Source organism: Urocampus carinirostris, chromosome 17 (assembly GCF_059441175.1).
Source record: "Urocampus carinirostris isolate Australia breed hairy pipefish chromosome 17, RoL_Ucar_1.0, whole genome shotgun sequence".
NCBI lineage: Eukaryota > Metazoa > Chordata > Actinopteri > Syngnathiformes > Syngnathidae > Urocampus > Urocampus carinirostris.
Window position 1 is genome coordinate 9,996,241 of NC_142365.1, and position 13,218 is coordinate 10,009,458.

The window sequence follows — 13,218 nt, forward strand, 5'->3', positions numbered from 1 at the left end:
ACACATACTATCATTTTATAGTACCCCGTTTAGGTAGAATGTAGCAAACGGTTAGCAAAAAAAAAAAAAAAAAAAAAAAAAAAAAAAAATCATAGTTCAAATATTTTTTCATATGACTGCAGAGGGCTGACTCTCATTGTGAAGAGTTGGATCTCCTTTTTGCATACTTTTCATCATGCTGTGCGTGGATTTGTAACACATTTTAGCCATTGTTTGTATGTTCAGTTTTCTAGCCATCATTCATCAAAACGGCAGCATCCTTGGCATCCTTTCACCTGTCATTTTGGGGGTGACGAATAGTCATGAAGTTTCACATGACCTACAAACTAATATCAGCCGCTGTTAATTACAAGGGTCCAGGGAAGAGGATATGTGTAAAGTAGGCTTAAACGTATTTGCTCAATGTGTGTTTTTCTTAACAGTTTGATGTTCACTTTTGGCGTCTCTTAGTCTTCCTGACTTTGTTTGAAGGTGTTGGAAATTTTCCAGGGGGAGGGGGGTATCTTTGATCTTTTCTCTTTTGCCTTTGTCTCAACATACCAGTACTTTTTCATGTCTCGTGATCTCAATAAAACACAAAGGCAGGCTGGGGAAAAGCCAGAAGGAGTATGGCCAGCGAGACGAGAGTAAATTATCTGTTCCTCTCGCGCTTCTTCTTCAGCTGCTGTTGTAAAAATACAAAACAAGTCTTTGCCTGAATTTCTTTCTAGAGTTAGTTAATTTTCATAGCTCTTTAGACCCAACAATATGCGATGGCAAGGTGAAGCTACCATAGCTCGCGTGTCAGCGTCACTTTTTAGCAGACTTGTTTTGTTTTTCTTCAGTGAATGCGTAGTCTATCGAGTCAGACTGCCAAGAAACATGGCAACAATTTCAAGCATTTACAAACACTACACCTAAAACTCCATCACATGTCAAACAAAACACAATACTAAAATTCAAGCACATCCAAAGGTTTCAAGCACTTTGCCCACCGGTGCAATACCCGTTAGCATTAGCCACCCGTTAGCAACTCACCTTGAGCGACTGCATTGCACACTCTCGCTGCAGCATCTCGCAGTCCCGGATCTTGGACCGGATGAAGTCCTGCTTGGAGGCGGACAGGAAGAGTCCTTTCGGGTCCACCGGACCGATCACGTCATACCACACCGGACTGCCGTCGCGGTCGTAGCCGCACATGCCGCCCGAGAGGTATTTCTCGATCACCTGTGTCGGGAGAGTTCCCTATTTCTCAATGTTGTTGCTGTTGGTATTGTCCTTTTATTAGGTTGAAAGAATAAAAGTACAGTGAACCCCTGGATACGACGTCCCCACCTTATGGTGTTTTCACTTAACAATGTGGAATACGATGTTTTCCGGCATTTCCCCCACCATATGGCCAAAACCTTTCAAAAATTCAACTTTGCAGGATCTGTGTGTATGACGAGTTACATCTCAGTTTTCTATTGGTCGACGATGCTGGTATGCTATTGGTTTGCGTTACAGCATCATGAAAATGCGGATATGCTATTGGCTGAATGACTTCCCACAATGCCTTTTTTCAGTCAGTGGAGAATTTCATGTGCTTTGTAAAGACTTTTCAGTACAGTACTCTATTTATTGTATTGTACTATATTTATTCGATAGGGGTCCAAGGCAGGGAAGTCAAAGTGAGTTTAGCTCAGGGACTGAATCCAGACTCTGTTCCCTGGTGAGTCGGATCAGTAAAATACACTCCAACCAGTTAGCTTTGTTTTTTTCAGTATTACGCTTTATCATTCATTAGTAACCTACCTTACATATTATACTCACGGATGACAAGCGCTATACTAACTCACCATTACTGTCTAGCAGCTAGAGAGCATTTGGTTTGCATTTCTTTAAAAAAAATCATAACTTTTGATAGAAATGAAATATTTTTTACATATTCAGAAATACTCCGAAATTTATGGCGGGCCAGATTCAATCATCAACGGTCCGTATGTTTGACCTGGTCGTAGGCTTGCGGTGATGCTAAATGGAGAAGTAAAAATATGATAACCATAGAAATGAAGCATGTAAGAAATATGAAGGAGGCACGCGGATTGTTAACCTCTCTAATGAATACAACCGTAACCAATCGACCATTGGGACAATTATCGTATTTTCTGGACTGTGAGGCACACCTAAAAACCTCAAATTGGTCAGAAACGTTCACCGTATAGACCGGAAAATACGGTAGCTAAACTAGGAAATTCATAATTATAATTAAATAATACTGCAATCCATTTATGGATCAATACATTCATTTTAGTGGTAAAACTAGATGTCATAATGTTAATGTGTGTACTATAAAAAACGATTTCAATTTAAAATGCATTAACACATTTCCTAGTCAATCCTAGCTCTTACTGTAGTTTTAATTCCATGGACCTTATAGTACAGTGCGCCTTATATACGATAAATATATCACAAAAAAATATATTTTTCTGGGGTGCGTAATCATGGTATTAGGAATGAGGAGGCGATTAAAGGAACGAATAGCCACTAATCAGCAATAGCATGTTTTCATTTAAACCATATCCTCCACATTCTGCATTCACCTGCTACTCCACTGGACCATCTCACTTAAAACCAAGGGAAAACAAATTTATATTTTCCTTTACATGTGTCCTTATTTATACTGTAATTTAATCATAAACACATGTATTACATATAAGTAGTGCTTAAATACACTACATATTATTTCTATCTTGGTTTCAGGTTTTGTAATCCACTTGTTTTTGGTCATGTTGCAGTTTTTGAGTCACCTCAGGAGGGCGCCAGTCACTGATGATGGTGTCCACCTTCATTCGCTTCCTGAACTCCAGGTGCTAGAAAGATGGACCATATACATAAAAAATGGAACAAGTATTAATATTAGCTTTGGAAATGGTTTGTCCATGTTATTGAAAATCAATCAATTGTTGGGCTGTCAAGGCCTGCAAGGCCTTCTCTGCTGGCCTAAAAAAAAATCGGAATCATGTAATGTTAATTATATTTTGGCTATGAATACTTATAAAATAATTTCAAATAGTCTGTCCGCTTACTTTCATTGCTTTCCCCCTGGTTGGGCTGATTCCAGATGTGTGTTTTTAAATTAATGCATTCAACTAATCACTTTTCAGCCATTTCTTGTTGCTGGGGTCAAAAAACTACCTCGAGGCCTTCACACTCATTTCTGCAGGCTCTGAGGCATTAAACGAGAGTCGATAAAGCCGTTTGTTCAGCTATTAAGATTCAGGGTTGGGGGAGCCAAGGCCTTCTAGCTGGCCTAGAGAAAGGTCAGCGATTTCACAAATTATGCAGATCTGCTTCTGTCGAATGGACATTTTCAGCTCCAAATCGAATAAAAACTTATGCCGGAAATACGACATGGAAGGCTCAACTTTCAACATTAGCTTCGATGGCGATAGAAAAGAAACTTGTCGATAGAACTGAAACACACGGATAGACTCTACGTCATAAAGGATTTTATACATTTGACTATAAAGGATTTCATACGATTGACTCAGTTTAATGCACTAAAGATATTCACTGACCGGTCTTTAGTTCAATGTCAGGGCAGGCTGTTCAAAATGCATAATATTTTGTCTAGGAAATTTTGATAACAGGACATCAAGGCGCTGTTGTATGAGATTGTGAAGCCCAGGGGGCTTCCTTGGCACGCCCATGGGAGGAGCCAAGATGCCATCTTGCGGGGAGGCGTGAGCCAATAAGAGAAAGCAAAAGAAGTGAAGAAGGAGGCTTAACACACACTCCAACATCACTTCTTCGGCAGTCTCCTGAGTACACTTAGTTCTTCTTTTAGGGAAAATAAACACCCGCCCCTGTGTGAAAATGTCGGCTTTCCTGGTCATATTTCTCTCAAGAAACGATAGTTAATTTCCAACAGTCAGAGGAATTGAAATTTTCTGGAGGAAAGAAAGGTGGATGGATTTTGTGCACGCCAGCCCAAATATTAGCTCACGCTATGAGCAAATAAGTCATAATAACAGCTAAATCCTAATAACTTTATGCTAATAGATTATGCTAACAAATTCATGTTATCACGTAATGCTTACAGCTACATGATTACTGCTTCATGCTAACCAATCAGCCTAATAATGTCACAGTGGTAGCTGCAGTAAATGATTCATAGCCTTAAAAGAGTTATCAAGAATTAAAAAACTCAGTTCATGACACTTTAAACGAGACAGAATATCTTAAATTAACCAGAATTTTCCTAAAACAAGCAATAAAAAACACAAATTTAAGATTAAGTAACCTAAAATTAGAATTCAAGTCTCTTAAATGAGACTTAAACTAGACAGAAAATCTTAAATTAACCCAAATTTTCCTAAAACAATCTTTAAAAAGCAGAAATGTCAGATTAAGTTACCTGAAATTAGAATTTAAGTCTCTTGGCTAAATCAATTTTAAGAATTGACACCTTTATCTGAGATTGATAATTAGCATACATTTTGAATAAGGATAAAGTGCGTCGGGCAGCATGGCGGCGCAGTGGTTAGCACGTGTGCGGCACAGATCTGAGGTCATGAGATCGAACCTCCTGTGTGGAGTTTGCATGTTCTCCCCGTGCTTTCGTGGGTTTAATCCGGGCACTCCGGTTTCCTCCCACATTCCAAAAACACGCATGTCAGGTTAATTGCCCGGTCAAAATTGTCCCTAGGTGTCAATGAGCGAGCGAATTGTCTGTCCCTGGGTGCCCTGCGACTGGCTGGCAACCAGTTTAGGGTATCCCCTGCCCACTGCCCGAAGATAGCTGGGATGGGCTCCAGCACCCCCGTGACCCTACTGAGGATAAGCACTGCAGATAATGAATGGACGTAGTAAAACTGAAGACCTAGGTATGAAATGCACAGCCAGCTAGTGAAATCAATTCCATTTTGTTTCGAAAATCTTGAATAGTTGACCATAATAAAAATGTCACGAAATGTCAAATATAGGAAGAAGTACGATTTATCAAGTGGCCAGTGGCTTTTAGTCAGGGTTGGGTAGGGTTACTTTAACTGGATTACTTTCAATTACTTTTGGATTACTCCAATACCAAATATGCTAATAAAAGACAAAAGAAACTAAATATGAATAAAATGATGACTCACAACACGTGGTAAGCTTTCTCTCCTGGCTTTGATCTCTGGCAAAACTAACATAAAATGCGACAGAAACAAAATGAAAATAAATCCAAACAGCTTGCCGACATCATTTTTGCCGTTCCATGTATTCCGTTACTCCCCAAGCCTGCACAAAATTGACTCATTTTATTCATATTTAGTTTCTTTTGTCTTTTATTAGCATATTTGGTATTGGAGTAATCCAAAAGTAATTGAAAGTAATCCAATTAAAGTAACCCTACCCAACCCTGCTCTTGGTGTTGAAACGAGGCAACCGATGTATGTGGGAGGACCAACTGTCAGGGCAACAGGAAGTGGAGTCGTTGCGTTATCAGTAAACTCACACATTAAACTCTCACACAAATCCACAAAGTAATGGCACTGATTAGAAAACAAGACCCAAGGATAGTTAGCTTTTCTAAGATAAGGAATCAGTAATCACCTGAAGACTTAAATTTCTCGTCTTATCTCAAAATCCTCACACTTTTTTCCACATGTGGAAATTAAATTGCGAGCGTGAGGCAATAGTTACCTTTCGCAACATGACCTCCGACTTCTGCACGTTGAAGTTCCTGGCTGGTAGATAAAAGAAACGAAAAGTCATTTATATGATGATATATATAAGAGATGAAAAGAGAAATAGTGAGAGAGGGGGAAAGAAATCCAAAGATAAATAGAAAGGGAGAAGGAGATAGAGAGAAGGAGAAAGCAAGAGAGAAAGAGAGAGAAGGAAAAAAGGAAGAGAGCGCAAAAGAAGGTCAAAAGAAACAGAGTGAAAGAGACAAGAAAGAGAAAAAGAGAGACACAGAGACACAGAAAGTGAAAGAGAGACAGAGAGAGAAAGAAATACAAGTACAGCCTCTTTGTGTTTCTTTGGAAACATCAATATTTCAACCTTCAGCTCGTTTTTCTCTTGCGCTTCTCTGAGCATTGTCTCGCAGGCCGGATTCAATCCCTTAGCGAGCCTGATTTGACCCGCAGGCCGACGGTTTGACACCCCTGGTGTCAAGCGTAAAGAAGAGGCGAGCTGTTTCTTTTGAAATGAAAGTGGAATAAGAAAGCTTGATGCGGTTGAGAAAATGGTCGCAACACTTTTTTTAGACATCTGGAAGCAGCCCAACCAGGGGGAAACCTTTGTTATATAAATATAAATGGGAAAAAAATTGGACAGTGAAAAATAAAACTGGAAAAAAAAACAGGGTTCTTAATGGCCAAACTCAAGCACTTTTAGAGGACTTTCCAAGACAATTTTCCATTTTCGCCAGTACCATTTCATGTAGAAACATTATATCGTTAATAATAATAATTAATGAATTGTAGCCTACTGCCACGGCTACGTTGACTCTCACACGCCACCCTTACCTAGCCATATATCCAATATCCATTACCCATAAAACTGATGACCTGGAGCTACAACTCATGGGAATTTTAATGTATTTTAATCATCAGTTGAGGATGGTGTAATTGTAAACTGTGCAGTCCTTTGAGACATTTTACGATTAAGGGCTGAACAAGAAAATGTGACTTGACTTGAGACCTGGCTCAACCCAAGGATCCCAGAAAGCGGCTACACTGAACAAAAAATACAAACAGCCTGCAGTCACATGTCCTCTTCGCTCTGAAAATGCTGGTCTAGTAGTGATCCCAAGAGACAAGAAGAAAACCTCAGGTCCGAGAGCGTTCTCCGTTCGGGCCCCGATGTTGTGGAATGCTCTGCCCCCTGAGATTCGATCTACAACCTCAGTGGAACTGTTTCAATCTAGGCTTAAAACATACTTCTATTTCCAGTTTCTTCATTTACCTCATGTTGAGGTTTTTGAGTTTACCCTTGCCCTAATGTAGGATTTAGATCAGGGGATGGTGTAATATTAGTCTGTAGTTTGCTAGTCTATGGTTTGTGCAGGCCTTTGAGACTCTTTGTAATTGATGGCGTCACAAATACTCATGACTTGACTTGAAGTTTTTGAGTTTTCCTCTGCCCTCAGGTAGGTTTTAGATCAGGGGATGGTGTCAGAATAGTCTGTAGTTTGCAATAATCTGTGGTCTGTGCAGCCGTTCAACATGACTTGACTCTTATTTATGAGATCAAAATCCAAATATTATCCACCAGGACTGCACGAACAATGCAAACCCAAAAAATATGCAGTCTTCTTCTGTCCCATTTATTTATTCAGCCAGTATAAACCATAAACATGATATATACAAGAAATCATTTGACACAAACACTCAATAATGATAAAATAATAGATTTAAAAGGATAAAAAGAATAGAGTAAAAGAGATATTGTAGTGTATAATACAAGGTAATTATATAGAATAGTTTAAAAAGAAAGAATATGTAAATAACAAGACTAGAGTAGAATAGGTCAGTTTTCTAGTTCGATCGAAGTAGATACTTTGCAGGGACGGGAGGCCAGTACCTATTATTTCCTCTGCCGTCCTCACTACTGATTCCATCTTTGACAATTCTTTCTGATTGACGCCTTTGTCTGGCTGACTTTAGAATATCAATAGCATTGACAGTCCATGTGAGGTCAGCTGACAAGTAAGTACCTAGAAACTTGAATGAATGGACCAGTTCGACCTCACTACCATTAATTGACAGTGGCACATGCGGGGGAGGCTTAGTACGGGAATCTATTATCATCTCCTTAGTTTTACCTACATTCAATAACAGATTACTCTCATGACACCAGGTGGGAAGTGAATCAATTTCTGCTCGTTATTCAGTTTCATGGTGTGTACTGGAGTGTGCAGCAAGTTGTCGTTCTGAATTTTAAAAAAGGACTACGGTACTTCACAAAGGAAGAGTGTTTGTTCGTGGAATGTCTCGCAACATTTGACTTTTTGGACGCCGGGAATGTCGGCGAACGTGACGCATTTTTTGGGCGGTAAACATATGAAAAACCTTTAATTCCAATATTACAAGTTCACCGTTCACAAATTCTGAATTATATTTTAAAATGAACAAACTCAAATATAATAAAATTTGTGTAAAATACTCAAGGTCACGGGGAGCCACAAGAGAAGGATGAAGGAGCCATATGTGGCACGTGAGCCATAGGTTACCAACCTATACGCTATACAAATACACATTTCTTTGGAAAAAAAAAAACATGATGATATTGTACACGTGTGTTTGCTAATTATTTCAATCAAAAGTCTATTTAAATAAATGAAGTATTTTTCACCACTAGAGGTCGCTTTAAAATCCACACTGGGGCTTTAAGACTTCCATAGAGTGAGAACAGAGTGAAACATTTGCTGGAGTGAGAGCATCTTTTAATGCGATTAGCCTCAGATTAGCGTTTAGCACGTCCAGTCCTCAAGGGAGGCCACCGCCCCCCCCGACTTATCTCGATAAAGGACTCAGACACAGCTCAACTGTAGCGATTATATCATAGTTTCTGCCTTGTGGTTTCGTAGATGACAATAACAGGGCCTTGCAAAACTGTTGACCCCCCCGGAATTTTTTGATATATTGCCATATTTTAAGCTTCAAACTCTAAATATTTACTAAACAACCACATGTGAGGCACTATTGTGAAAAGAAACCGAATGTATTCAATATTTTAAATTGCGCTTACTCATAAAAGATTGAAAAGAGGGTGTTGCAAAAGTATCGGCCCCCTCTGAGCTAATTCCTAGCACCAGGAGCGATTTGAGGTGCAGAGCTTTTTTGGGGTGTTTGTTTTATTTTTACATTTTATTTCATGTGTTTTGGGTTCATTTTAAACTGTTCAGGAGTATCACTTCCCATTTGTGAACATCGCGTTACACTAAGTGGTTCGCGAAAAACACTATTGCCACATTATACCTAGTTTTTTTCTCATATATTTCTCATAGAGTACACAACATAGCATGGAACCTATTACACAATGTTGCATCTATTCAACCAGGGTTCCTACAGCTTAAAGGAAGTAAAATTCAAGACTTTTAAATACCCTTTGACATCAAATTTAAGTCGACAAAAAAAAAAAAGCATAGTTGAAACAAAAAAAAAGAAATATTTCTTGCACAAAATACAGCGAGCCTCGTAGCCCGTGGCGAAAAAAACGTTTTATGGACACTCACTTCTCATTAAATTTACACTTTCCCATGGTATAAACTAGGAGTGTCAAACAGGCAGCCCGCAGGCCGGATTAGACGAAAAAAAGCGTTGCGACTGGTTTCTCAACCGCATCAAGCTTTCTTATTCCACTTTCATTTCAATGGAAACAGCCCGCCTCTTCTTTAGACTTGACACCAAGGGTGTCGAACCATCGGCCCGCGGGCTGGATCAGGCCTGCTAAGGGATTGAATATGGCCCGCGAGACAATGCTCGGAGAAGCGCAAGAGAAAAACGAGCTGAAGGTTGAAATATCTCTACTTGATGTTTCCAAAGCCAGGTGCCTCTCACAAAGAGGCTGTACCTGTATATCTTTCTCTCTCTCTCTCTCTCTCTCTCTCTTTTTCTCTCACTCTCTGCCTCTCTCGCTATCACTCTCTGTGTCTCTCTTTTTCTCTTTCTTTGTCTCTCTCTTTCTGTGTCTTTTTACCTTCTTTTACTCTCTCTTCCATTTTTCCTTTTCTCTCGCTTTCCCCTTCTCTCTTCCCCTCCTCTATCTCTTTCTTTCCCCCTCTCTCACCATTTCTCTTTTCATCTATTTGCTTACTCACGTTCTCTCTCTCCTTCCCTTTCTCTCTTTCTTTGTCCCACCCTCTCCCTTTTTCTCTCCCTCTTTTTCTCTTCCTTTCTTTCTCTTATTTCTTTCTCTCTTATCTATTAGTCCGGGCCCCGAGAGAATGTTTGTTCTATCGCATGGCCCCCCGAGTTAAAATTAGTTTGACACCCTTGGTCTAAACTAATTTTCTCAGTCCGAAATTTCTATGTGTATTGTGGGTAGACCTAAGACATGAGTCTCCTCTAAAAGGCCCGACTGAAACCACATCACCATTTTGATCGTTCCGTTATTGTGGTCACGTGCTGCCTCGAAAGTAAATTTGTGAATTAATAAAAAAGACACTTGATAAACCTTCCCAAATCTTTTTTAATTTAAACAAATATATCTTATTATTGTGTTTACATTTTTAAGATTTGTGAAAATGAGATTTAAGACATTTTAACGCCAATAAAGACCTTATTTTTTTAGAATAATGCATTCAATGCCTTTTAAGACTGTCAGCATTTTATCATTCCACCCTACACTTTATGGAGGATGACCACCTACGTAGCTATAATACAAGCAACAATTAAGCTAGGCTAATCATTGTTGCATTGGATTCAATGCAGCTAGAGACATAACTACCGAAATAGTGATTTTACCGTTCACTATTTCGTGATCTCTTTGAGTTTAGAGCGCTCACCTCTGAGCCAGCGTAGCAAAAAGTGATCATGCTGTGCAGGAAGTTCAGCCAAGACGTCTTGAATCCTCTCGCGGAACTGGGAAAAAAGGGGTGAGGGGAGAATATCTGAAAACATTTTGCGCCATTTCTATCTACGGTTTATTTTTATCAGTGAGAGGCTGCAGGGCAAAATGAAAACCAAACAAGAACAAAAACAAGTTTGGCTTTAAGACGGGGTTGGAGCTTGTGACTCGGGTGACGAATTACTCTAACACGCTTCGGCGAGGAAACGTGTTTCAGAAAAATGAGTCTTTTGAGATCGTTCGAAACGTTGGAAATGGAACCGAATTAGATGGAGTCACCTGTTATGGGAAATTGCGTCATCACTTCTGTGGTTGTTGTGTTTTCTTCATATAAGGAGACAAACTTTACACGTTTGTAGTACAGACACTGCCCCTACTTACAAACGGACGATCGTTCGTAAGTTGAATTTGTTGGTAAGTTGCTTCAGTGCTATATTTTGTATGTTTAAGGCTTGTATAGGTAGCCTGTATTGTTTTGTACTAAAAAATAAAAAAATCATCAAATAATATGCTCTATAAAGATGAATAAAGTTGAGTTTAACATACTTTTGGAAGATGCGCTTCGAAAGTAAGGCGACATCCACCTCTGTGGTAGAGAGTGGATGAAAAAAGGCGTTGCGACCGTTTTCTCAACCGCATCAAGCTTTCTTGTTCCACTTTCATTTCAAAAGAAACGGCTCGCCTCTTCTTTACATTTGATACCAGTCGTGTCAAACAGGCAGCCCGCGGGCTGGGTCAGGCCTGCTAAGGGATTGAATCTGGCCCGCAAGACAACGCTCGGAGAAGCGCGAGAGAAAAACGAGCTGAAGGTTGAAATATGTCAACTTGATGTTGCCAAAGCAAGGTGCCTCTCACAAATGCTGTACTTGTATTTCTTTATTTGTTTCTCTCTCTTTCTCATCTCATCTCATCAGCTGCACCGCTTATCCTCAGTAGGGTCGCGGGGGTGCTGGAGCCCATCCCAGCAATCATCGGGCAGTGGGCAGGGGACACCCTGAACTGGTTGCCGGCCAATCGCAGGGCACACGGGGACAGACAACTCACTCGCTCAATCACACCTAGGGACAATTTGGACCGGCCAATCCACCTGAAATGCATGTCTTTGGAATGTGGGAGGAAACCGGAGTGCCCGGAGGAAACCCACGCAAGCACGGGGAGAACATACAAACTCCGCACAGTAAGGCCGCGAGCTGGATTTGAACCCACGCAGGAAGTTCCCACGACCTCAGAACTGTGCCGCACACGCGCTAACCACTGCGCCGCCGTGCTGCCCCTCTCTCTTTCTGTTCCTCCCTTTTTCTTTCACTCTCTTTCATTGTTTTTTTCCTTTTTCCTTTTCTCTCTTTCTCCCCTTCCCTTTTCTCTCCTTCCCTCTTCCTTTCTATTTCTCTTTGAATTTCTTGCTTTCTCTCTTTTTCCCTCTATCACTATTTCTCTTTTTATCTCTTCTTTCTTACACTCTCCCTTTTCTGTCACTCTATCTCTCTTTTTCACTGTCTCGTTTTTTTCCTTTTCTTTCTTTCTCACTCTCTCTCTCTCTCTCTTTTGCTTTTGGCTTTTCTCTTTCTCTCCTTCTCTTTTCTCTCCTTCTTTCTCTCTAATCTACTAGTCCAGCCCTCGAGAGAATGTTCGTTCTATCATGAGTTAAAATGAGTTTGACACCCCCTAATGTCCGGATACTTTTTGACATCCCGAAAAAAATGTTAGTATCTACCGTTTTTCATAACTCGAATGTTTGTAAGCAGGGGAGTGTCTGTTTAGTAAATAGCATACATATTCTTCAAACATCAAAAATAAAATAATATTTGTATTTATTATTATACATGGGATTTTTGCATTAAGCTAAGGACGTTTTCATCTATTTCATTATAATGTATTAATAATAATGGATTATAATTTAAAGGTGTACAGCAATAAATAAACAAGCACACACGATTCTACAGAGATATATTGACCATGTCCTGTATTTGTATTTTATTTCTTTATTCTCTAAGGCCATTCCACTATTTTCTTATTTAAATACAAACATAAGCAGACCATAATCACAACCTTTTAAATATTAATCTCCCATAATATTCCTTTAACCTTATTTTTATCTTTTCAGTCTTTTATGGCATGTTTATCTCCTTGAGTGTCACGTCTTATCTTGGACTATGTAGCAATCACGGGCAGTAAAACCTTTTCAACAATATATAAAAATATCAGTGGTTTTATTTTATTCATATTGAAAATATATATATTATAAAAGGAAAAATATATATGTGTTACTAAATTTGGCTGTTAGAATAACTAATAGTTTATTTATGTATTTTAATAATCAAACTAAGATGGGAACATTTTTATTATTTTACATTGGAAAAATATATTATCAATTTACTGTTTGTATGTATATATATTTGGAAAATAGATATGATGTCTGTATAAGGGCTTTTTGCATTAAGCTAAAAACATTTGAATGATTTCTATGGGACAAAAATATTATGAATTTTTATTTGTATGTATATGGAAAAATAGATATATTCTAGTGAAAACATGTTTATGTTTTAATCTGTGCCTTGCTTTAACAGTATTTACTTATTTTATTTATCTATTATTTATTATATTTTATTTACATTTAACCTTTGCGTGTGTCTGTGTATTTGGCATTCCAGGATGCGGTGGGGCGATATTATTTTTTTATAGAACATTTCATGTTTT

The 13,218-nt window shown here is 39.0% G+C and overlaps 1 protein-coding gene across 3 annotated transcripts in view; it reads right to left on the minus strand.

Moving 5' to 3' along the window:
- The window catches only part of LOC148349183 (SEC14-like protein 2), a 29,711-nt gene that overhangs the window by 12,235 nt on the left and 4,258 nt on the right, over positions 1–13,218 (minus strand). For all 3 annotated transcript variants that reach the window (XM_088321214.1, XM_088321213.1, XM_088321212.1), the window contains 4 exons: positions 10,460–10,535; positions 5,647–5,690; positions 2,769–2,831; positions 1,018–1,206 (listed from right to left, as the gene is read on the minus strand). In XM_088321214.1, coding sequence (XP_088177340.1) covers positions 1,018–1,206; positions 2,769–2,831; positions 5,647–5,690; positions 10,460–10,535 — 372 coding nt within the window. The remainder of the gene's footprint in view (positions 1–1,017; positions 1,207–2,768; positions 2,832–5,646; positions 5,691–10,459; positions 10,536–13,218) is intronic.